We start from the raw sequence: 22,615 nt of genomic DNA on the forward strand, positions 1-22,615 counted from the left end.
TATGTATATTATTTATTTTTGATCAATAAAAAATAAAAATATAAAAATATCAAACATCATTTAGAGAATGAGGACAGACTTTTTTTATCATTCATGAACTTGTTTGTTTTCATAGACTCAAACTTAAGAAATATACAATAAATCAGTGGGATTTGTTTGAAATTAAGTAAAACAGAAATAGAACTTATCGCACAATGATCAGTATTAAAATGTTGAAACATTTTAGGTTTCAATAAATTACACAATTCCGGACACAAACATTGTATATTATAATAATAAATTATTATTCATTAATATAATATTATATTGAAACCTATAAATGAACAGATGAATGTCTATTAATTTAAAATAAAATAACAAATAGGTATAGAAATAATATCAAAAAGGCCATGTATTTATAATTATAGGGAAAATTATGGACAAGTAAAATAAATTCTTTAGTATTCTTAATTGTTTACACATTTATATTAGGTAATTAAAAAATATAGGATTATTAATATTACCGTCTAGTACAAATTGAAGTAGGATACTAAATATGGTACATTTTCAACAGTGATCTAAATATATTTATCTGCTTAAGCTATAGTATACATAAGCATCAACTACTTCCACATTATCTTAGTTATTATACCAAAATGTCTTATGGAAACTAAACAGTTTTCCCTATCAATACAAAAGAATATAGAAAGTAATCTAATTGTCTACAAACATAAGCCATGTCATATTTAACAAAACCCATTGGAATATAATAATAAATGCAATAACCTTAATTAATAATAGGTTCACTTTGCACCAACAACTGAATACTAATACAGTAGTATAATTAATAATATATTATTTTTATCATAAGTTATCTTAAGTTTTACTTTACACAATTTCACAGTCGAATATTATTCGAATTGTAAATTACATTCATAGAATGGTTTTTAACTAATGTCAATATTAAGTAAGCGGTTGATTCACTTAAATTTTTATATAAAAGCATCAAACATTATTCTTGCTATTGTACAGCTAAGAGCAGAATATATCGATACATTTATGAATAATGTATGGATTTAAAAAAAGGTAACCAAAAAAGTACAATACAAAATAAAGACCGGCTATAGGAAAGTATGTTTACTTATTTTTTTTTTATTATTTAAATATAATAAAATAACCGGAAACTCATATTTAAAATTAAATGCCAAAGTTAATGTAAGTTTGTATTTATTTACGCTAAAACATAAGCACATTCACATTAATTAATGAAATATAAAAGATATAAAATAGAAAATTATTGATATACAATGAGATAATTATAATGTCAACTTATGTCTTATGCGTGTACTTGGAAAAGTCAAAAATAAAATACTATCACATGATGAAAAGGCATGACAAGGGACAATGCAATATGGTATTTAATTAAAATAGCAAATACATCATCACGCTGAACCCTAATAATAAGTGTACCGACACAAGACAAACACCATAGGGTATTGGGGAACAACCACAATTTTTGAAAGACTGATGCCAATTTCACATCAATTGTGTTCACCATAAATCATTTACAACACCACCCATTAACAGTTTAATAACCGCTGGATATATGATACAATCCGAGAAAAAAATATTTTTTAACTCAATGTATGTTGTGAATAATCCATAACAGTCCTTAACGAACAGCAACACTGATGTTAGCCCTTGTCATTTAAACCTTCCCAAAATATATATTTAAATATATATGTAAAAAAGTTTTAACTATTTACATTAGGTAAATCTTAAATGACTACTAGGTAATGTTAATAATTTCACAGGATCTGCACCAATTTTTTTATCCAGCTAAGTATTGTGATCTTGAATGTCTAGATGGTCCTGGGCGAGGATTGTACTTTTTTGGCGTCCATTTGATAGCACTTCCTTCCAATATGAATCTTGGTCGTTTATACTGTTCTGAACTAACCAGCTGTTCAACGTTTTTAGGCGTCACACAAATCACATGTTGGCCTTTCCAGTACTTCACCATGTTCATAGACTGCAACGTTGAAATGATATCCGTTTGGGTAATACTAGTCATCGCGCTACAATAAATTATATAACTATTATCTGCTCTCCTTGTTATCAATGATTGTTAATAAACGTATACCTTAAGTCTTTAATTGATAAAGATCCACAAGCATTTTTCAGAATTTCCAACAATATCCATGACCAATATGATCTGTATGACAATTTACCAAGATCACTCAATGGCTTTTCAGGACTGGCTACAAGTCCTTCCAACTTGCTCAATTCATAGCTGAACGCTATTAATAGTTTACCATAACCTTGTCTCTGGAATGGTGGCATTGTTAATATACAAGCTACATTGTTGCAATCTGGTGAATCTTTTTCCTAAAATCAAAAAAAGACAATCATTAATATTCACAATTTAAAGATTTTTTTAAATTAAAAATGTAATAGGGGGATTTACTTTTGAAAAATATCCAACTAAATGTGCACCAACTTTGTCAACTTCACAAAGGATGTAAAACAAAAATGGTTCAACATCAAAGTAGAGTGTTTTATGGTCTAAAAATAACTTAGCCAATAGACAAAGATTCTGACAGTACATTTTGTGTTGACTGGAATTCACTTCCCAGATTGATAATGATCCTTTATGGTACACTTCAACACCGGGTGGTTGTCTCCATGTGCATTGGCTCTAAAATTTGACACAACAGTTATGCAACAAAAAACAATTATTAACAGATATAATTTAATGCTGACCATATGGTATTTGAATGATTTTTCTAGTTTGCTGTATTTTAAACAGTATTCACAAATCCAAATTTTAGATTCTTTTTGGTATTCTGCTGGAAATGGACTAAAATACCATGTGTCAATTTCATACTTTCCCAACTGTACTTTATTGATGTATTTAATTTTAGTTATCGCCTCGTGCTCTTTTTCCAATGCAGCTGTAGTTGGATCCATTTCTGCATAAGACTAGTTTAAATAAAATACAATGAAATCCATTTAAATTGTCTACAATTATTTCCTTAGTAAATTTTTGTATTATATTTTTTTTGTAATACCTAGTTACATTTAACTATTTTTTTAGTATGTTATAGTTTAAGCAGTCTATAAAATATTTTTATATTTATAAGGAGCCACTGCAATAATAAACAAACAATATTAACTTCGGGGACGGAGTGGCCAAGTGGACTATGGCGTCGGCCACAGGCGGCATTTTTTTTTAGGGCAAGTCACAGTGTCCAAAGAACAAGTGCAACCATCCCCCACCCGGGCATGGCAGATACCTACGGGTGCCCACTTGAAAATCTGCCAAAAACAACACACATGTGTTTACACCTTACAGTACCCTCCCCCACAGTTTAAAAATCACCCAATGGCCTAAGTTGCCGCAGGTTAATAATAATAAAAAAAATATATTAACTTTTTGCTAGAGATATTAAGAGGACAAAGCACTCAATTCTTTATTAGATTCTGACCACGCAAAACATAGACAATTAACTATTATCTGTGGTTTTTTTCTAAATTATAGGGCAGAAAAATTTAAATCGTACAAAAAGGCCAGAGTCCAAACACAGATAATATTTTAACTTTGAGTTTGATAATAGAATATAGATCAATACACAATTGTATTAAATCAAACAACAATATTGGTTTTGTGGGACACAAATTTGGTATGTTTCATGGAGATAAAAAAAATAGTTCTGACATCCTTTTACAGTATGGAATATGGCTTCCATTAATACAATATAACTTTTAACAATATGTAAATTCAACATTATGATAAAAGATTAAATTAATATTATTTATTAATTAATAAGTTCTTGAACTTAATACTTTATTAAAGCTAAATGTGTTGATTGGGTATCTGCATGCAAGCCAAAATTACACATACTACAGAATTTTAAACACACAAATGCATACCTACCATGTGCTATCCTAAATACATCACTGAGTTTGAAATATTTATAACACTATTTTATTACAAAAATCTTAATAGTCTAGCAATTTAATTTGATGATACAATAATATAGTGAATAATTATTACCATTGGAACATGATTTATCTCGTCGTGTCTTCGTTTTTGGTTCCTTGTGATCTTTCTGTCGGACTGATTTAGAAGATCTAAATTTTTATTTACATCCTTCTGTTTCCAATTTTTTTCAGAAATATCAAATCTTGAATTCATTATCCTAAACCATAATTTGAAGTTTTGACTTTTAATTGCTGACTATAAATCAAAATTAAATGATTCTTACCTATCTCTTGGTACCCATTGATCCAATCTTCGGTTGTACCCTTCGTAGTGTACATAATACTCAAAAAGATGTTCTGTATCATTGAACCTCGTATGTAAGACTTCAGCGGGATCTAAAGATTAACAAACAAATTAGACATATTTTATTAATTAATCAGTAATATAATATTAAGAAATGTAAAAATACATAATACATATCAAGTTATTGATCAATAATAAGTTATCAGTTATTTAAATCCCAGAAAAATACTTAAATAAGATCAAAATACCAACTTGTTATTTATAATTTATAATAATAGTATAAACTACATAAACTACTTTAACTACTACCTATACTCTATTCAGAATAAGAATGGAAAAACTGGGTGGCCTCAGAATGGTAGGACCGCTGTGATTGGCCAGTAGTCAGCAGCCACAGAAACTGCACATGTGAATGTGTCAACTGTTTCATTGAGATTCTTTTCTATTCTTATTCTGAGTATATATAGGGTGTTCTGTGAGGATTTACCAATTGCGATATCTCCTGAAAAAATGGAGACATCATAATTCTGATTTTTAGTAAGACTCACAGGGACAAGAACTACAAATATTTCATGTTTTAATTTATTTTAATGTTTTGGTAAAAAGTTAAAAAAATATATTTTGTAGTTTATTTTTCTGAAAATATTGACGATTCAACATTTTAATTTCATTAATCTCCCGATTTTTAATATTTTTTCTAGTTTTTAGAAAAACAGCAAATTATTAATTTAATACTATAGTGGCATAGTGGTATATCAAACATGTGGCCAGCCATCTACCAAATATTAATGTTTTAGATTTAGTGAGATAGTAAATTAGGAATTTAATAAATACCTACCTATTACAATAATCTTAAAAGAAAAATAAGGGTATCCTATAATATTTTTTGTGGCTTGAATATGTATAGATACAAAGATACAAAACCCTAGGTAGTGGGTAAACACATTGTATTTCCCTGACTATCTCATAGCATACAATTATTATTGCAGATCTTGTATTAGAAAATTAATACAAAGTATAGTTGAAATCCCTTTTAAGATTTAAATATTGACAGACTTAAGTAAATAACATACAAAATCAATGATTCTCCTAAAAATAGACATTATACTTATATATTTTAAAATTTTCTACATGACATATGTGACATTATTTTTCTTATAATGATGGTTAAATTGTTTGACACATTTAGGAGTTCATTGTATAATACATGAATACTCTGCTAGTTGCTAACGGTTACGTAATTTTATAATAAAACTTTTATTTGTTTTGAACATTTAGCCAACAAATTGTTAACTTGTATTAATAGGCATTGAATTTTTTTTATTCGTCAACTAGCAGCAGTGGCATGGCGAACTTCATTAACTTATGAGGCACAATAATTTATAAACCTAAGTAATTATGTATTTACGTAAATGGTAACTCCGAACGACTGGCTTAGTCTTAGTACACACTTAATAAATTATTATAATATGCGAAATGCCTCTAGTCTCCTGAACACCCACCACCCTTTAAACTGAAGCACGTGTCTCAAATAAAGTCCTTCGTCACGCCACTGACTAGTAGCATTAGCGAAAGAACCTACATTATAATATGTATAATGTAATACATATAGGGCTAATTATAACAGAATGTTATTGAATTAAAATTAGTAAATGGCCAAAAGTAAGTTTCTTGCTTAGATTGAGATAATATGTATGTACAAATTAAAAAAGAACTCAACATTCTTCTAAAATATTGTATTATTTGTAATTAGAATTTTTTTCTCTTAAAAAAAGAATTATAATTATTACCTATTATTATTTAATAATAATAAGAACTGTACAAATATTTCTAAAAAATATATACTTTTTATTGTAAATGTATTATTATTTATTACCTTCTATTTAAATAAGTGTATTATGTATACTATGTATTGTATAACAATAACTGTTAAAACGTTTATAAATAATAAGTTTTTTTAATTTTTATACTTACTATTTAAATAAAAGTATTGGGAATTAGGATGTAGACTTTGTATCAAATGTAAGAACATTAAAAATTATATACATTTATAGACAATTCTCAATATTATATTCTTTAATATTCTTTTAAAGTGAGCGTATGAAGTTTTATGGTAAAATGTAAAAAATAATATATTATAATATTCTGTTACTAATTTATTAGTAATTACTATAATGGAAAAAATAAAAACATAATTATTTAAAATTGAAATGTAATTAATAATGTCATGGTTTTTAGATACATATTATATTGTAATTTTTAAAAACTATTGTAATATTATGGTCACCAGTCACCACTGATTGAACATTAAGTCTTACCAGTGATGAATACAATTTATTACTTAGGTACATGAATAAATTGAGGCCAAAAAGGAATACCTATATTGATCATCTGATTATCTCTATTATGACTATTATAGATATAAATATATACCTAATCATGCTATACAAAAATGTAAGCAAACGACCTCAATTTCTTATCTACGTTGTACCGCGAAAAACACGTCATAATGAATACGTTATATCCTATCCCTATGGTATTAAATATTTTGCAGTTTTTTTCAAAACTAGAAAAAATATTAAAAATCAGGAGATTAATGAAATTAAAAGGTTTAAACATCAATATTTTCAGAAAAATGAACTCTACAAAATAGCTATCTTCAATTTTTTTTTTTAAACAATTAAATAAAAAAATATATTTTTTAACTTTTTTACCAAAACCTAAACTAAAATAAATTAAGAGGTTCTTGCCTCTGTGAGTCTTATTTAAAAACCAGAATTATGATATCTCTTTTATTTCATGGATTTTGCAATGGGTAATAAATCCTCACGAGACACGCTGTGTATAATATGTTTTTTCTGGTCTGAGTAAATGAATTAAAAATACATTTTCAATTATAATATTGTTGCTATCAAACAAGTGTTTAACCAATTTCAATAAACACCGGCAGCTGGAAAACTGCAGCATGGTGCAGTCGAAAAGGATATCTGTTTTAACAAGACCTACTAAAACTCATACTGGGGTGAAGTCCATAAGTGTAGATTTAGTGCAATAATTGCAATTTTAATGATAAATAAATAATTTAGTATAAAGCCTGGGGAGGAAGGGGGGCTGGCTTTACTCTCATATTTTATAATAATACATTTTAACAAACATTTTAATGAATTTATAACAAATAAAAATTTGTAGGTATTATACCTAAATCAATAAAATGAGGATAGGTATCAGCGCAATATTTGTTTTCTCACATAGATGAAACGCTTTCACTTAAGGCACCCGGTGCTGATGCCATTTGTCCTCAAAAATACACTGTGGGAATAACGATACCGCCTTGTAGAATCAACCAAATTTCATAATTTTTTTTTTAATTGTTAGACGGATATATCCTACAGTCTGCATTGATCTTTGTTTTTAAAATATTTTACTCTCAAACTTTATAATATGTCTAAAAAAATACAAGATTTAAAGCATTTTTTACAAATTTTTTAATTCAATTATTTGAAATAAAATACAAAATCAGAGATCAATGCAGGCTCTAGGAAGTCTTCTTCTTTAAGATAAAAAAATAGTCATCAAAATCCGATAATTCTACAAAGCTTGAGAGTTATTCCCGTAGTCATTTTTTTCGATATAATACACCCTATCCCCCTCCCTAAATAGGCATCGGGTAGTAGATTAGTGAAAAAGTCTTATAATTGAGGTGGCCACTAAAATATAAAATTTTATTTTCAAATTGTATAGAATTGCGGAAAATTTTAAAACTGGCACTGGGACCATTAAAATCGTTTTTATATAATTTTTGAGTAATCTGAGTAAAATCACCTCGAAAATCACCTACCTATTACAAACATTATAGAGGATAATATTTTTGAAGGTATAATATATCGGTTTTATATTTTATTATTATTTGATTTAGTATTCGACTTTCAAAATAAAGAAAAAATATTGTACATTTAATTGATGTTTCAATTGTTTTGTAACAATATTTAGACAAATTTATAAGTCATACCCTCAAAAATATTAAACCATATAGTTTTTGTAATGGGTGATTTTACTCTGAGATTAGTTTAGATTGCTTAAAAAGATAAAAAAAAAAAATGATTTTGCGTAAATGCGTTTTGTGTATGTTGCACCTAGGCCAGAGAGAAAATAAACAGTGCGCTAACATCCTCTATTAACAATCATAGTAATTGTATACAACATTAAGTTTTTGATTACTTACATAATAGCTATTGTATCTACCTATACATCATAATATTCAAACCATAGTTTGCATGTGATTTGTGAAAAGTTACTCAGGGAAACTAAGTGCATTTAAGAAAACTGAGGATGCTAAGCAACAAGAACTATAGGATACTATTAGATACATTATAATTTATCTTGAAAAATTATTTGATTGGCAAATTTGTATTACCTACAAGTAGCCAATAGGTAAGTAGGTAGTAGACTCGGTAGTAGATATCTGTTAAATTTTCAACAAAGAACTGACATAACAATATCAAGGACATAGTCACATAGTTGCAACATTTACCGAATTATAATTTATTAGATCCTCTCCTCCCCCACATCTGTTTTCGGTGTAGTAGGACATCTTCCCCCATACTTATTTTTTAAAAGTTTATTATTTACTGATTTATGAAGTTATTTTTTATTGTCTAATGTCTCATTTTGTTTAAAGACTGAAATCCAAATATTTCCACTAATATAATGAATTATAGATGTATATTTTTAAATAAAAGGCGTAGCACTCGAGGTACTATTAAAATAATAAGTTTAAAACGTGGATTAAAATTTATAACAATCACAATAAGTATTCCATCTTAATTTTTTTACATTGAAATAACATTGAATACTTTTTATTGTGTCCAATAGATATTAGGTAGGTACGGTAGGTATAATAAACGTTTAAAACATAACTTTGTGGCGCGGTCCATACACTCAACTGCGGAAACGCTCCCGGATGGGCAACTACCTGGAATTTTTAGAAATAAATCATTCCCACATATACAAAACATGTTCCGACCACAAATGATCCCCCCCCCCCTACAAACAAAAACAGTTATTGGCCAGTTGCTGGGCTTAACTCAATAAAAAATGTTTAATACATTAGATAATACATACCTATATTTTTTAAAAGTTTATTTTTTTTGCCTAATGTCTAATTTTGTCAAAAAATAAAAAATATAGGGGAATTGTCTGCATAAAAATCTATCTGGGTAAGATGTCCTACTACACTGAAAGCAGTCGGGGGAAAATGTTCGCCATTCTTAATATAGTGCCATGGTGATGTGTATGGTGGATTTTACAGCCACTAACCCACTCGATTTTATTTCTCTTCCTGTGGATCTTGCTAACTATTATCGTCCAACGAATTGAAAAATTACATTAAAAAATACGAAACAACCGAATAAAACATATTAATAATTAATAAAATAATGTAGTTATAATCATAGGGTATAATGAACTGAATGGATTGTTAATTTTTTAGCATCATTTACCCCTTGTGTCCTGAATCCTGACAAACTACGAAGGGACGTTTTTTCCCTGATCCCTCCATATTATTATTATTATTTGTGTAAAAGAAAAACTTGTACACAAAAAATATACAAAATAATATTTGAAATCAAAGTTAATAGGTTAAAAAAGTTAAAAGTTAATAATAAATTTATAAACAACAATCGTTGATTAACGATGAATAATTGTCGGCATGAGAGATATTATGTAGTACCTCTTGCACAGTATACCTAATTATATTGCTAAATAATAAAATTGTAGGTAATAATAATAGTTTAATAATTTAAATAAATTGACATTGTACAAATCAGAATCGTCTTTTTCAAAATGAATATTAATTATTTTATATATAGATTCAATAATAGTATTAAATAGTAAATACATTAACTAAACCGTTATTGTTAGTTTATAAAATATCTAGTTAATACCCGGATTAATACCTATGTAGAATAACTAGTAGAAGTATGTATTTATGGATTCATTGAATATATTAACTGAAAGTACCCGTAACTATAGTTATTTTATAGAATTACATAATTTCATACATTAACACTAACATATTATATATAAATTATAAGGTATGTACCTAGACAATTATTGAATTAAATGAACTATGAAGGTTTATTTTAGAGACAAGCCAAAATCGCACGCCCAGTTTATAATTTTTATAAATATAAAATATGGTCATTCTACACTATACAGTAACAATCTATGTTCTACACTCACTCGCTGTACGAACGAGACGTGTGCCGGAAAACAGCAAAAAGTAGTTTAGGCGGCGTTGTGGAACAGGAGTACAGACTACAGACTAGACTAATAGACTATAGAACGCACAGGCATGGCGTGCCGGCGTTGGCCAGCGGAACAATAACAATATTGCGCGGAGTAACGGTGGGGGGGGGGGAATTGCGCGGGTGAAAATTACGCGCGAGAACCCCGCCGTCGCCAAACGGCAAACGGTATTGACCGCAAGAAGCGGCGCGGCGGTGGTCGTGAACGTGTTTTGGCGGCATCATAACGTCATAGCGTAATTATTTATTTACGTTTTTCTTCTTTGAAGTTTTAGAGGTCGTGGGACGGGCCACAAACTGACGCCGCCACCACAACAACAACAACAACAACTACGGTTGTGACGATCGCGGGGAACAAAGTGATTAGCAAGTAGTGTGTGGGGGAGAGGGGGTCAGGATTGCACTGGAACCCGCTGGCGCGCTCGAAAACGAACAAAAGAACGAGTCGACGACCCAGGCGCGGCGCTTTGCGTTTGTCGGACGACCGGCAAATCGAACGCCGCCTGTTGTCGTTTCACACATAGTCGGTCGTCGGAAAACAAAATAATAATTGCGGGTAGTGTATATATCATACACATAATAATAATTTAATCGCACATGTTGCGCGCCGGCCGACGGCTATAGATTGCACAACATTTCGTCAGCGATCGGCGGTGGCAGTGCTACGCGCCCGCACCCGCACGAGCACGGCGTAAAACCAGCGACTCGCGCGCACGCACACACGCACAAAAATCACGTTGTGCGGCACCGGCCGGGTTGGTTCCCGGCGGTGGCTTCAAAGGAGGATAACAAAAACGTCTTTTTACGCATCGATCGATCAACTACCTCATACAATTATAATTAGTTATTAATAACAACCAGCCGGTTATGTGTACTCACGCCATGAGTCGTCGTACCGGCGGACCAGGTAGTGTTCGCCCACGTCCAGCGGACCGTCTTCCGATGATTCCGAATCCTCGGCCTTCTCGTTTTCCGATGAGCCGTTAGCAGTTTTCGGGTCGTCCGGACTGTTGGCGTTCCGCGGCGGATCCACCTCCATGCTGACGGACGTCGCGCTGTGATGCACGACCATAATAATTACCGGGCGACAGCTAAGACGATACCGAGTATAAAAAGCGCAAAGCGGAGGCGAGATTATCGCAAAAACAATAATATAAGTTTTCGATTTTTAACGCGGTGATTTAACCGTCAACCACGAGGAATATGCGACAGCGATGAGTGTTAGTGACATAGAAAAAAGATTAAGTTAGTGAGCAGTACTGTACGGCGTCCGCTACACTAATTTTTTATAGTACAATACTAGTGGAACAGTGATGCTCGGCAGTCGGCGGCCAACGCTTGACGCTACCAGAGCTCAGAAGTCTGAGAGCGGCGCACGTCGGTTACGGGCGGTGTCGGCTTTGTTTGGGCTACGCGCCCCACCCCGCACCATCCAGGCACCGATGCCGACCTGCGCGCCACACTGTGGCGCCGCCCATACGACCTCGCCATCGTCGTCATGGAACGGAAAATCGATGTAACACAATGAAGCTGTTGTGACGTCTTGTGGAACAGGCGCAATATATTTTCCATGAACAGACAACGATGACTGAGACAGCGTGAGTGAGAAACTGAGAATTATAATTTATAATATAGCTGTTATTTTCTATGCTGAGAAGTGAGAACCAAACACGGCTGTCGGCTACTGTCTAGTCACAAATTCACAACCATTGAACATTTGAACCATTCGAATTTCGAATCAATTGCAATAGATGTCCAAACAGTTGTGCATGGCCCTGATTATTATTGTTTTTACGGTTTATCTCTTTTCTAGAGTAACAAACACAATACACATTATACCTAATACCTATACAGCATACTATAATACTGTATACACGTAGATATTAGGCAATAAACGAGTTTTATTATGTTATATTAAATATTTACAATATAATATATCATTAAAATTAATTACCAAACTAAGATCAAGTTATTACAAATGTATAACATAAAAAGTTTTAAACTTCCAATATTCATTATGTTTATGTTTATAATGAAAAACATTATTTTGGAAATTAATTATTAATATTGGAACTAAATTAAAATTTCAAAACAATAAAAATCGTGACATTTGCCTTATACCATACAATATTAAATATGTATAAATAAAAACTATAGATTTACTATATGTTTATCATAATAAAATATAACCTTTATTTTTATAAGATTGTCAATTAAATTTATATTAAGATTAGTTAGGACTAACTTACAATAAATAAATATTATGGAAAGTCTGGGTAAAAAAATTAATTTAAAATTCATCATCTTCACAATTGTGTAAATATATTTGGAACGATTTGCGTCTGCTAGTACCATCTTTGGAAAATGCAAACTTATGATAAGTACCATCAAGGCAGATAGCTGTAACATAAGTTCAATGCAACTATATTAAAATAAAATAATCTACATAATATTAATATATAAACAAACTGTCAATAACAATAGTATATTGATTGCAAAAAATGAATTGCAAATCTGGCAAACAGCCAAAAAATATTTTTAATATGAGGTAAGCTAAACTATACTGGAAATGACAGCTATGTAAGAAATTATACGTCTACCACTAGACAGCAACACACATTCACACTGTTGTATTAGATTTATATTAGTAATACAGTGAAATTTTCATGTAACAAATTCCCATTTAAACAAAATATTTTTGAGAATCAAACCAAATTATAATCAAATTTATTAAATTATGTTTCACAAATTTCTTTAAAATACAAATGTTTTTTGCTGCCTATAAGACTTAATAATATGGAAGTTTCACTGTACTTGCAATTCCTAAGAAATAATTTTGATAAAATAAACAAAAAGTACTGAATGAATAGAACAAACTATTTATCTAAAACCGTTAAAGAGGATGTCAGCGCACTATTTGTTTTCTCTCTCTGGCCCACGCGCAACATGTACAAAACGCATTAACGCAGAATCATTTTTTCTATGTTTTTAAGTAATCTTAGAGTAAAATCGCCTATTACAAAAAAGATAGAGAATAATATTTTTGAAGGAATGACATATCGATTTTATTGTTATTTGACTTTGTATTCGACTTTCTAAATAAACAAAAAATGTTGTAAATTTAAATTATGTTTAAATTGTTTTGGTACAATATTTCGACGAATCGGTATGTAATTCCCTTAAAAATATTATTCTCTATCTTATTCATGATAGGTAATTTTATTCTGAGATTACTTAAAAACATAGAAAAAATGATTCTTTGTCAATGCGTTTTGTCTATGTTGCGTGTGGGCCAGAGAGAGAAAACAAATACTGCGCTGACATCCATTTAATACTGAATTGCCTTGGAATACCATATCAATATTTTTCAAATTTATTTAATTACAAAGTCAGAATTTTATTGATACTTCTTATCTGACATTAGTCCTTATCACAGAACTGTCTTTATAAAAGTACATAGTTTCATTCCAAAAAAAAATTATTCACACAAATCAACAAAGCATAATTGTAATTAACCAAAATATTAAATTACAATAATTATCTTATACTATCAGGTATTTAAAAACACAATTTTATTCTTACCAGCAACAGTATCTAAAGTCAAAAAAGTGCAAATACAGCCCACTTCTGGAGGCACTGTAAAAGTGGCCAGAGCCCACTGTGATTGACAGTAGGAACTGAAAAAACTGAACGGGGATAGACTAGATCGGCGATTTAAATCAGATTCTATCACTGCGAATATATGAATTGTGCCCTTGTCACTTGAGCAGCATAAAAATTCTGAATTTGGACTGAAGTTTATGCTGTGAAAATGCAAACAGATTACAAGCTACATTAATTATATAACGTTTTTATTTTATAAAATGTACTGTAGTATATAATTTTAAAAACTTGTACTTGATTATTTAAACAATAAAAATACATAATATTATTTACATAATATATTTTATCTTCAACAAAAAATTACATACCAGTATAATGTTGCTGTATCTGACCCACGTCTTAATTCAGCAACTTTGACTTTATGACAAGTATCCCAGATTCTGATTAAGGTTCCTTTGGCACTTGCACTAGCTATAAGTGTACCGAGTCGATTTATAGCCAAACAAGAAATTTCTCCCTGGTGAGCATTGAGTATTGCCGGGGCACTAGAACTTGTTGCTTCCAAATTTGAAACATCCTAAAATTAAAATAGTTATTTTTGTACACAACTTTGTATAATATAATATCTGTAATTACCATAATATGAACGCTTCCAATTTTATTCCCAGGATATGCAATGATTTGTTTTGTAGAAGTTTCTAAAGGAGTGATTTCACACAATCCCATCGGGTTTGGACGGGTTTCCAAATTAATTATGTGCTCAATGACCGTAGGAAACGTAAAAACAGATATCTTGTCCATAGTCACAACTATCATCCTAAGTTACAAATTAAAAATAAAACCAGTTAATAATTCTGTTAAAAGAATAATACTAAAGGTTTATACTAACTTGTTTCTCCTCATTAGCACAGATTTTACACTGGAAGCACAATTAACTTCCATCACAAATTTTTCCAACACAGCATCATAGATTAGTACAGTGTTCTGACAATATTTTGGATATTTTCCACCAGAAACTATGGCGATGAAATTGGATGAGTTCAGCATTTCGCATTTCGATACACCGCCTAAATCTGTACGTCACAACAAATAATATGGTTTCAATCATAAATGTGGTGCTAAAAATTCACCTTCGCCTTTAGCGTTATTTAATATTGACTTACCAAACCTTTCTCTCAGCGACAGGGGTTCAACGTTGTAAATTCTAACACCAGTTTCGGTACAGCAGGCAAAAAAAGCTGAAAAACAACAAATGTTTTGAGATAACTGTTACGTCCAACGACACTATCTACAGTATACAATAATAGTTGACGGTGAAATGTTTAATTTGTATCAGTACTCACTATGGTCTTGGTTGAAACTCAAACTGATTATGCCTTTTTCATTCATGTTTGTATAGTTTATATAGTCTTTACACGCACGGTCGACCAAGCACTAATTTCGAATATTTCGTTAAAAAAAAGAAAATGAAAAACGCACAAGAAACAAAAGAATTCGTCAATAACGATAGGTATTATATCTATTATTAAATATATTTGAGTATGTATCGTAAATCGTAATCACCGCAGTATACAGACCACAGTCTACAATCAACGTGCAGGCGTAATTCAGTAGTTGTTCGGTGGTACTACAACAACTGAGTAGTGAGTACAGTGGCACGTACTGGCGAATTGCGCAGTGCTCAAGATTGTAGATAATATATCTATTATCTATACTCTACAGCCGTGGTACTGCGCACCTGTAAAGAGTCTATTGCGTCCACAGACCTATAAGTAGAATAATAAATAGAATTCTGTGATAATATGATAAATGCGCGTGTTACACAATAGTATAGAGTATAGAACTATCAACTAAAGTTTATACTTAAATACTTTTATTGGTCTATCGTGTTACTGTTTACACAATTTAAATTGACACATTGTCTCATTATCATATTTTGTACATTAGGACGTAGATACGTTATTTGATATTTGTGTTGACAATATTGAATGTAATAATAATAATAATAATAATAATAATAATATATTAGTATAAATATAAAAGTATAAAACAACCGTAGGCCGTTACTATATTTTGTAATAATTAGGACTATTAGCCGACTAGGGTTTATAATTTACATGCTATATAAAATAGTAAACTACCTAGTACCTAGTAATTAGTATGCTAAAATTGGTGTGATGTGTCCTGTGTGCTATAAAAATACACAATGAATTAACTAATATTTTCCAAATATTCGGTAAGTGAAAGAGAAGGTTCATATAATATTAACCCACGAACGGCCAAAGTATTAAAAATCTAAAAATTCATTATAATTGTGATCGGTTTTGCTAATATTTATAATCTTACCACTTAAAAAAACATTTAATTTTGTTGGTTAATCTAACTTTGCGTAACAAAATGTTGCGCTGACGCAACGTTGGCATAAAGCGTATTGAAAAAATTCAAAAAAAACAATGATGTATTGATGTATACCTACAATCAACTTTTTATTCAAAATGCATATCATTGTATAAGAAAAACGATTCTGAGCGAAGACGGTCAGTCTGCAGCCTCTATAATATTACTATAAGTATATGTATTTGATGATATTATTGTAATAAAGTAATTTATATAATATACCCTATTTACGCGAAACCTTGTCTTAAATTTTCAATCCTTAGATATAAAAGTTGAACATTTTATAAATTTTTAACTACAAAATAAGACAAACCTTGCTCTCGTCAAGTTGTAAAGAGAATTTCCCTGTTAACCGAGACAAAAGTTGCAATTTTAAATCATTACTAATAAGTGATATACGTCTAGCGACTGTAGTATCAGAGAGAGGAATATTTTTTAATTGGCTTGCAACTTTTTCATTTATCATTTCCGTACACATTTCAATAGCAGCAGGTAATATTAGTTCTTCTCCGACGGTATATGGTTTCAAACATTTTGCAATTCTATAAGAGACCAAAAACGATGCTTTTAAAGCCGACTGCGAAACTGATGAATATTTTTTTATAATTTTTTATTATGATAATATTCGTAGATTATGGGACTCTAACGATAACAATGTATATTAATTCTATTAATAACACAGTTTATTCGTTAATTCTTATCTCAATATCTTACTACGTACAATCATACCAGTGTAATATGAAACATTATACCGTGATTTCACATTCATTATAATATTATAGAATAGAATATAGAATAACAATAAATTATAAAATATTGTTGATACATAATACACAACATACACTACTATTTTTAAACTGTATTTTCATTTATTAAATTTCTAAATTTAATTATTAAAAAATTATTTTTTTACCTTTTATAATTTTAAAAATGTTATTTTTATTTTAAAAAGAAGACTTATCGCGACCCAATTTTAAAGCTTACGAGACCCAAAAATGGGTCGCGACCCACCGGTTGAAAACCACTGAACTAGAGAATACGAGGGTAAGGCGTATAGTTGGTTTACCGCGTATTGTCTAATACGGGTGATACCACACTTGTTTTAAATTTTCAATCCTTAGCTATAAAAGTTGAACATCTTATACATTTTTAACTACAAAATAATTATTAAATTATAAATTTGATACATTTTATCAAAATTTGAGCTTTAAATGCTTATAAAAAAAAATTGTGCCTATGTATTTTTAATATTTTTCAACTGTTATTAGAACGATATATTAGGAGCCTTATATTTTCACGCTTTCTTACCCAACAAATTTTTATTGATATTTATAATTAATTTCAAACGCTCATAAAAATTTAATTTGATTTGCTTGTAGACATTCTTTTTGTTGATAAAGGTAGACAAACTTATGAGGAATCTTGTATTGCATTTTAAAATCTTAGATTTAAGAAGAAAAATTTTTATGAGTTCTCAACTTTTTATTACTTACTACTATTTTAGATTCTGAGCGAATTGATGAATGTATTGACTTTACAACGATGTATATTTTTTTTTAAATTTTTTTTGTTTCTGTCACCACATTTTAGGACAGTTAAGTGTTTGGATTTTCTTCAACAGTAGTATCTTTTCTGATAGGAAAGTGAATCTAGTTGGTACTTTGGGGGGGGGGGGGGGATCCAAAGTAAAAATTTTATACTAGGCTCTTGATATATTGTTACAATAGCAGAGGAATAATATTAAAAATACATAAGCACAATTTTTTTATAAGCTTTTTAAGTTTGAATTTTGACAAAATTTATGAAATTTAAAATTCAATAATTATTTTGTAAAAAATAGACAAAAAATAATGACAATCTCCTTTTGTTAGAAGCAAATAAATTGATTGATTTATCAATTTGTTGTTAAAAAATTTTTTTATCATCATACCTTTGGCGGTGTATATTAATTAACCCCAAGCTACTCAGTCTTTCGTTTCCCATCCTATTTCTAACCCATGTCCTTAAACGGCGTAGAGTGCTGAAACATAATAAAATAGTTATTGTTAAATATGAATTTACACACAGAATAATATTTGTAGAAATATTTATTTAAAAACCATACTTAAACGATCTTTCTACTGAGCAGGAAATTACAGGTAAAGTAATTGCAATTTGTATTGCTTGGCATACCGCTGGGTAATATGTGGTGTAATCGAGAATATCAATTAATTTCATGGTGGGTTCGACTTCTTTCTTTTTCCATAGATCATACCATGACAGTGTTTGCTCTTTAAAATTGTCTAGAAGTGAACCATAAAGTGTACAAATAAATTCAACACTTTCTACAAATTGTTGGTCGCTCATTAGTTCCATTTTTTTTTGGGTGTAGGTTGTATAATGTAAATATTTTTAATTTTTCATCTGAAAATCTATCTTTTAGAGACATTATAACTGATTCCAAGTATGGTATAAATAAAGATTGTCTAAAATATACCTCCACATCGTTAGTTGGATAGTTTTCACGATGTACTTGTTTAACATTACGCCGTGGTAACTTTAACTCAAGATCTATTTTAGAAGCAACTAATTTTACTTCATTAAATATTGTATTAAATATATTCTCACAATTATTACAGTCTATTTCTAACATTGATAATAGGTCTTGAATATGTTTTGTAGCTTCATGCAGGTAAATATTTGCAGGGATCTATCCCTTGAAGAAGTGTTGATACAGTTTCAAATTTTGCAGAATATTTTGCCATGATTGATAATATTACAACAAATGTTGGAGTAGTGATTGCAGTAAGCATTTCATAGCAACGCTGTCTGTTTAGTTTTGCTGTTAAAATTATTGGATTTTGATATTTCTTCCAAGCCTTCAACAATTGTAACATATTGGTCCTTAAATTTTCTGATACTTTTATGTTTTTCAACAAACCTTGTTTCGCATAATTTTGTCAAATTACTCCCTACAATATTTCTACGAAGTGCACTATCTAACAAATGTAGTAACTTCTTTTATTTTCCCTATACAATTTCTAACTTCAGAAAGAGAATTCAAATCATTAATTACCAAATTCAAACGATGACTAGCGCAATGGAAAAAATTAGCCATGGGATACACATTATTAATTCTTTTTTGCACTCCAGATATATGGCCAGCCATCGTAGCACATCTGTCGTACCTCTGTCCAACACATTTATTCATATCAATATTTAGGTTAGTACATGCTTCTAATATTGTTTGAGTAATAAATGAAGCATCAAACTCTTGTAAGGGGAAAAACCCTAAAAATTCTTCATGTAAATTTTTACTATACAGATACCGTAAAACGGGGTGAATTGCAACTGCAAGGTGAATTGCAACAAGTCTTCAGTAATTTGTTTATTATTGATGACGAATATTCAATTTATGTGTTATCACTATGAAAAAATAAGAATTAAATTCTTTGTGATAAATGTTATCTATTGGAAAAAAAATTATTGTTATCGGATTATTTCTACCTCCACAGCAAAATATTTCCTTCGCGCTTATCAATTTACTCATTTTATAACCGCCAAAATCCTAGTTCAGTTGATATTGTTAAAATGTCACTATCACAGTAATTTTTTTTTTCTGAATAAAAAATTTTGTAAATTTATAAGAAATTTACAATACAACAACGTAAGTACATTTTTCAATTAATTATAAATTTTTGAATCAAACATTTTTAGTAGTTAACCAAAAATGGGGTGATTTGCAACAAAAACATAAATAGTACCAAAAATGTGTTGTTTTACACTTTCATGAACCTACTTTTAAAATACATTTTTTTTTTCAGATGCCCAGAGTATATATTTCTGATCCCAGAGGGAAACAGTATAGAAAAAGAAATGAAAGTGATTTAAATGCTGCTGCTACTGAAGTTAAAAATGGAATTTCTCTAAGGAAAGCTGCTGAAAACCATAGTGTACATTACTCAACACTCCAAAGATGGGTTAAAGCTAACGGAAAAAGGAGAACAATTGGAGGTCAAACAGTTTTAGATGCAGACATGGAAAATATGATTGTTGAAAGATTAGTGAAATGTGCTGAATGGGGCTATCCCATGGACACTATGGACCTACGAATGATAGTAAAACATATTTGTGATAAAAAAGGTATAGTTATAAAACGGTTTAAAGACAATATGCCTGGTCATGAGTTTGCACTGTCATTTTTAAAAAGACATGCAAAGAGCATTACTCCCAGGATTTGTCAAAACATAAAAAGGGCAAGGGCTGCTGTTTCGCCAGAACAAATTGATAATTATTTTAATAATTTAGAAGTATCAATTGAAGGTGTACCATCATCAAATATTATTAATTATGATGAAACTAATTTATCTGATGATCCTGGCAGAATTAGGAGATACACTTTTATATAAATGTATGAAATAATAAAGTGATTTCAAAGACTGAAATTTGTTAAATTTGTTGTATTATGTTAATATATAAGTTTGCTTTATTACTTACTTGCTCATTTGTTTTTTTTTATTTTATAAGATATTAATAAAAAATGTAATTTTGTTATATTACTTACTATATGGTAATTAGGAGATACACTTTTATATAAATTTATGAAATAATAAAGTGATTTCAAAGACTGAAATTTGTCAAAGTTTGTTATATTTTTATGTTACTAAAACTTGAGATATTTATTATTTTGCCTATAATAATCAGAAAAAATTGAAAATTATATCAATAAATTCAAAAAATTGCCTATTTTAAAAAAAAAATGTATGTAGTGTTTCAATTCACCCATAAATTGTTTTAAATGAATAAAACATGATTTTTAATGCAATGTTTCAATTCACCCCATTCAAAGGTGAATTGCAACAAAGTCAAATAAAAATATATTATAAAAAAACTTTATAAGTTATATTTTTGAATTATACTTATAATGATGAAAAAGGTAACAGCAATTCTAAAAAAGTGTTTTCCTTAACAGTAGTATAAATGCCTGATTTTTAAATGAAGATCAAAGTTGGGTAGAACTCAAAAATTGTTGCAATTCACCCCATTTTACGGTACCTTACACAAATTGATAACTGCTCAGTAGTCAGTACCATTAATGTCAGCCGTTTCATCAACAATTAATGAAAAACAAAATGCTTCCATAGCTTCATTGGTAATCAGTCTAGAGCTAGGATTTTAATGACCTAAAAAATACACAAAAATGCACTAAAAAAAATGCAAAATGACCTAAAAACTCCTAAAGCCTCCAGCTTTTTTATTTCTGAAGGAATGAAACCAAAATTAGATTTCATATAAATCAAATTAGCCTCTAAACTTGATTCAGACATAAGTTTTTTTGCTTCTTTTATATTAGTCGAATCATCATGATTTAATTCAAGTACAACTTTTTTTACATAAGAAAAATTCTCACAATAGTAATTTACAGCATTTAGCCAGGTTCCCCATCGCGTGATTACGGGTTCGGGTGGCAATGGAATACCTGGAGCAAGAGTTTTAAACATTTGTGTACGATATGGTGATTTTAAAAATATTTTTTTTACGCAACTTATAAGTTTATTGACATCTTGAAAATTTGTTCTTATTTCTTCCGCAACTCTATGAATTGCATGCGCCACACAGGTTACGTGCACCATTTTTGAATACAGAGTGCAAATAGCTCTTCCTGCTTTCACCATATATGGGGCAACATCAGATACAAAAATAAGGACATTATCGTGTTTTATTCCTTCAGGCCATAATGTAAACATGGCTTTATCGAACGCTTTTGCAATGGTTGAATGATTTGTTTTTTCCAAGACATCAGAATATAACAAAAATATTTTTCCTGAATTTTCTGCTTCCAGGGTACCAATAACTATATTTAATACATAACGGCCTTCAACGTCTGTCGTTTCATCTACACTAACCCAAATTTTTTTATCGCCTACATAGTGTCTAATATTTCGTATTGTATTTAAATAGCATTTTTCAACATAACTTTTACGCAATGTAGACTCGTCTGGGATTTTAAATTTTATATATTTTTCTAAAAAATTTCTAAAATGTGTGTTATTTAATTTAGCAA

At 29.9% G+C, this 22,615-nt stretch overlaps 3 protein-coding genes across 3 annotated transcripts; 1 reads left to right on the forward strand and 2 right to left on the reverse strand.

Moving 5' to 3' along the window:
* Positions 1–367: 367 nt before the first annotated feature.
* Positions 368–12,058, reverse strand: LOC132951752 (histone acetyltransferase KAT8-like). Its single transcript, XM_061023678.1, has 7 exons — positions 11,452–12,058; positions 4,248–4,359; positions 4,037–4,181; positions 2,743–2,961; positions 2,447–2,677; positions 2,123–2,367; positions 368–2,057 (listed from the first exon to the last, which is right to left on the reverse strand). The coding sequence occupies exons 1-7, from the start codon at positions 11,642–11,644 to the stop codon at positions 1,811–1,813; spliced, it is 1,392 nt and encodes a 463-aa protein (XP_060879661.1). The 5' UTR covers positions 11,645–12,058; the 3' UTR covers positions 368–1,810.
* Positions 12,059–12,730: 672 nt separating this feature from the next.
* On the reverse strand, positions 12,731–16,081 carry LOC132951753 (WD repeat domain phosphoinositide-interacting protein 4-like). Its single transcript, XM_061023679.1, has 7 exons — positions 15,519–16,081; positions 15,339–15,413; positions 15,065–15,248; positions 14,812–14,992; positions 14,544–14,752; positions 14,155–14,375; positions 12,731–12,972 (listed from the first exon to the last, which is right to left on the reverse strand). The coding sequence occupies exons 1-7, from the start codon at positions 15,562–15,564 to the stop codon at positions 12,863–12,865; spliced, it is 1,026 nt and encodes a 341-aa protein (XP_060879662.1). The 5' UTR covers positions 15,565–16,081; the 3' UTR covers positions 12,731–12,862.
* Positions 16,082–20,129: 4,048 nt separating this feature from the next.
* LOC132951754 (uncharacterized) lies at positions 20,130–21,117 on the forward strand. Its single transcript, XM_061023681.1, has 2 exons — positions 20,130–20,218; positions 20,376–21,117. Exon 2 carries the CDS (start codon positions 20,376–20,378, stop codon positions 20,958–20,960), a length of 585 nt encoding a protein of 194 aa, XP_060879664.1. The 5' UTR covers positions 20,130–20,218; the 3' UTR covers positions 20,961–21,117.
* Positions 21,118–22,615: the final 1,498 nt, after the last annotated feature.

This window comes from Metopolophium dirhodum, chromosome 9, assembly GCF_019925205.1.
Source record: "Metopolophium dirhodum isolate CAU chromosome 9, ASM1992520v1, whole genome shotgun sequence".
Lineage (NCBI taxonomy): Eukaryota > Metazoa > Arthropoda > Insecta > Hemiptera > Aphididae > Metopolophium > Metopolophium dirhodum.

Excerpts from the sequence above, each read along its gene's own strand:
- LOC132951752 (XM_061023678.1), bottom strand. The coding sequence starts at position 11,644 with ATGGTCGTGCATCACAGCGCGACGTCCGTCAGCATGGAGGTGGATCCG. Across the intron at positions 2,678-2,742 it reads AATCATTCAAATACCATATG|AGCCAATGCACATGGAGACA; the intron begins GTCAGCATTAAA and ends GTCAAATTTTAG. Across the intron at positions 2,368-2,446 it reads TAGTTGGATATTTTTCAAAA|GAAAAAGATTCACCAGATTG; the intron begins GTAAATCCCCCT and ends TTTTGATTTTAG.
- LOC132951753 (XM_061023679.1), bottom strand. The coding sequence starts at position 15,564 with ATGAATGAAAAAGGCATAATCAGTTTGAGTTTCAACCAAGACCATA. Across the intron at positions 15,249-15,338 it reads GTCGCTGAGAGAAAGGTTTG|ATTTAGGCGGTGTATCGAAA; the intron begins GTAAGTCAATAT and ends TGTGACGTACAG. Across the intron at positions 14,753-14,811 it reads TTGGAAGCGTTCATATTATG|GATGTTTCAAATTTGGAAGC; the intron begins GTAATTACAGAT and ends TTTTAATTTTAG.
- LOC132951754 (XM_061023681.1), top strand. The coding sequence starts at position 20,376 with ATGCCCAGAGTATATATTTCTGATCCCAGAGGGAAACAGTATAGAAAA.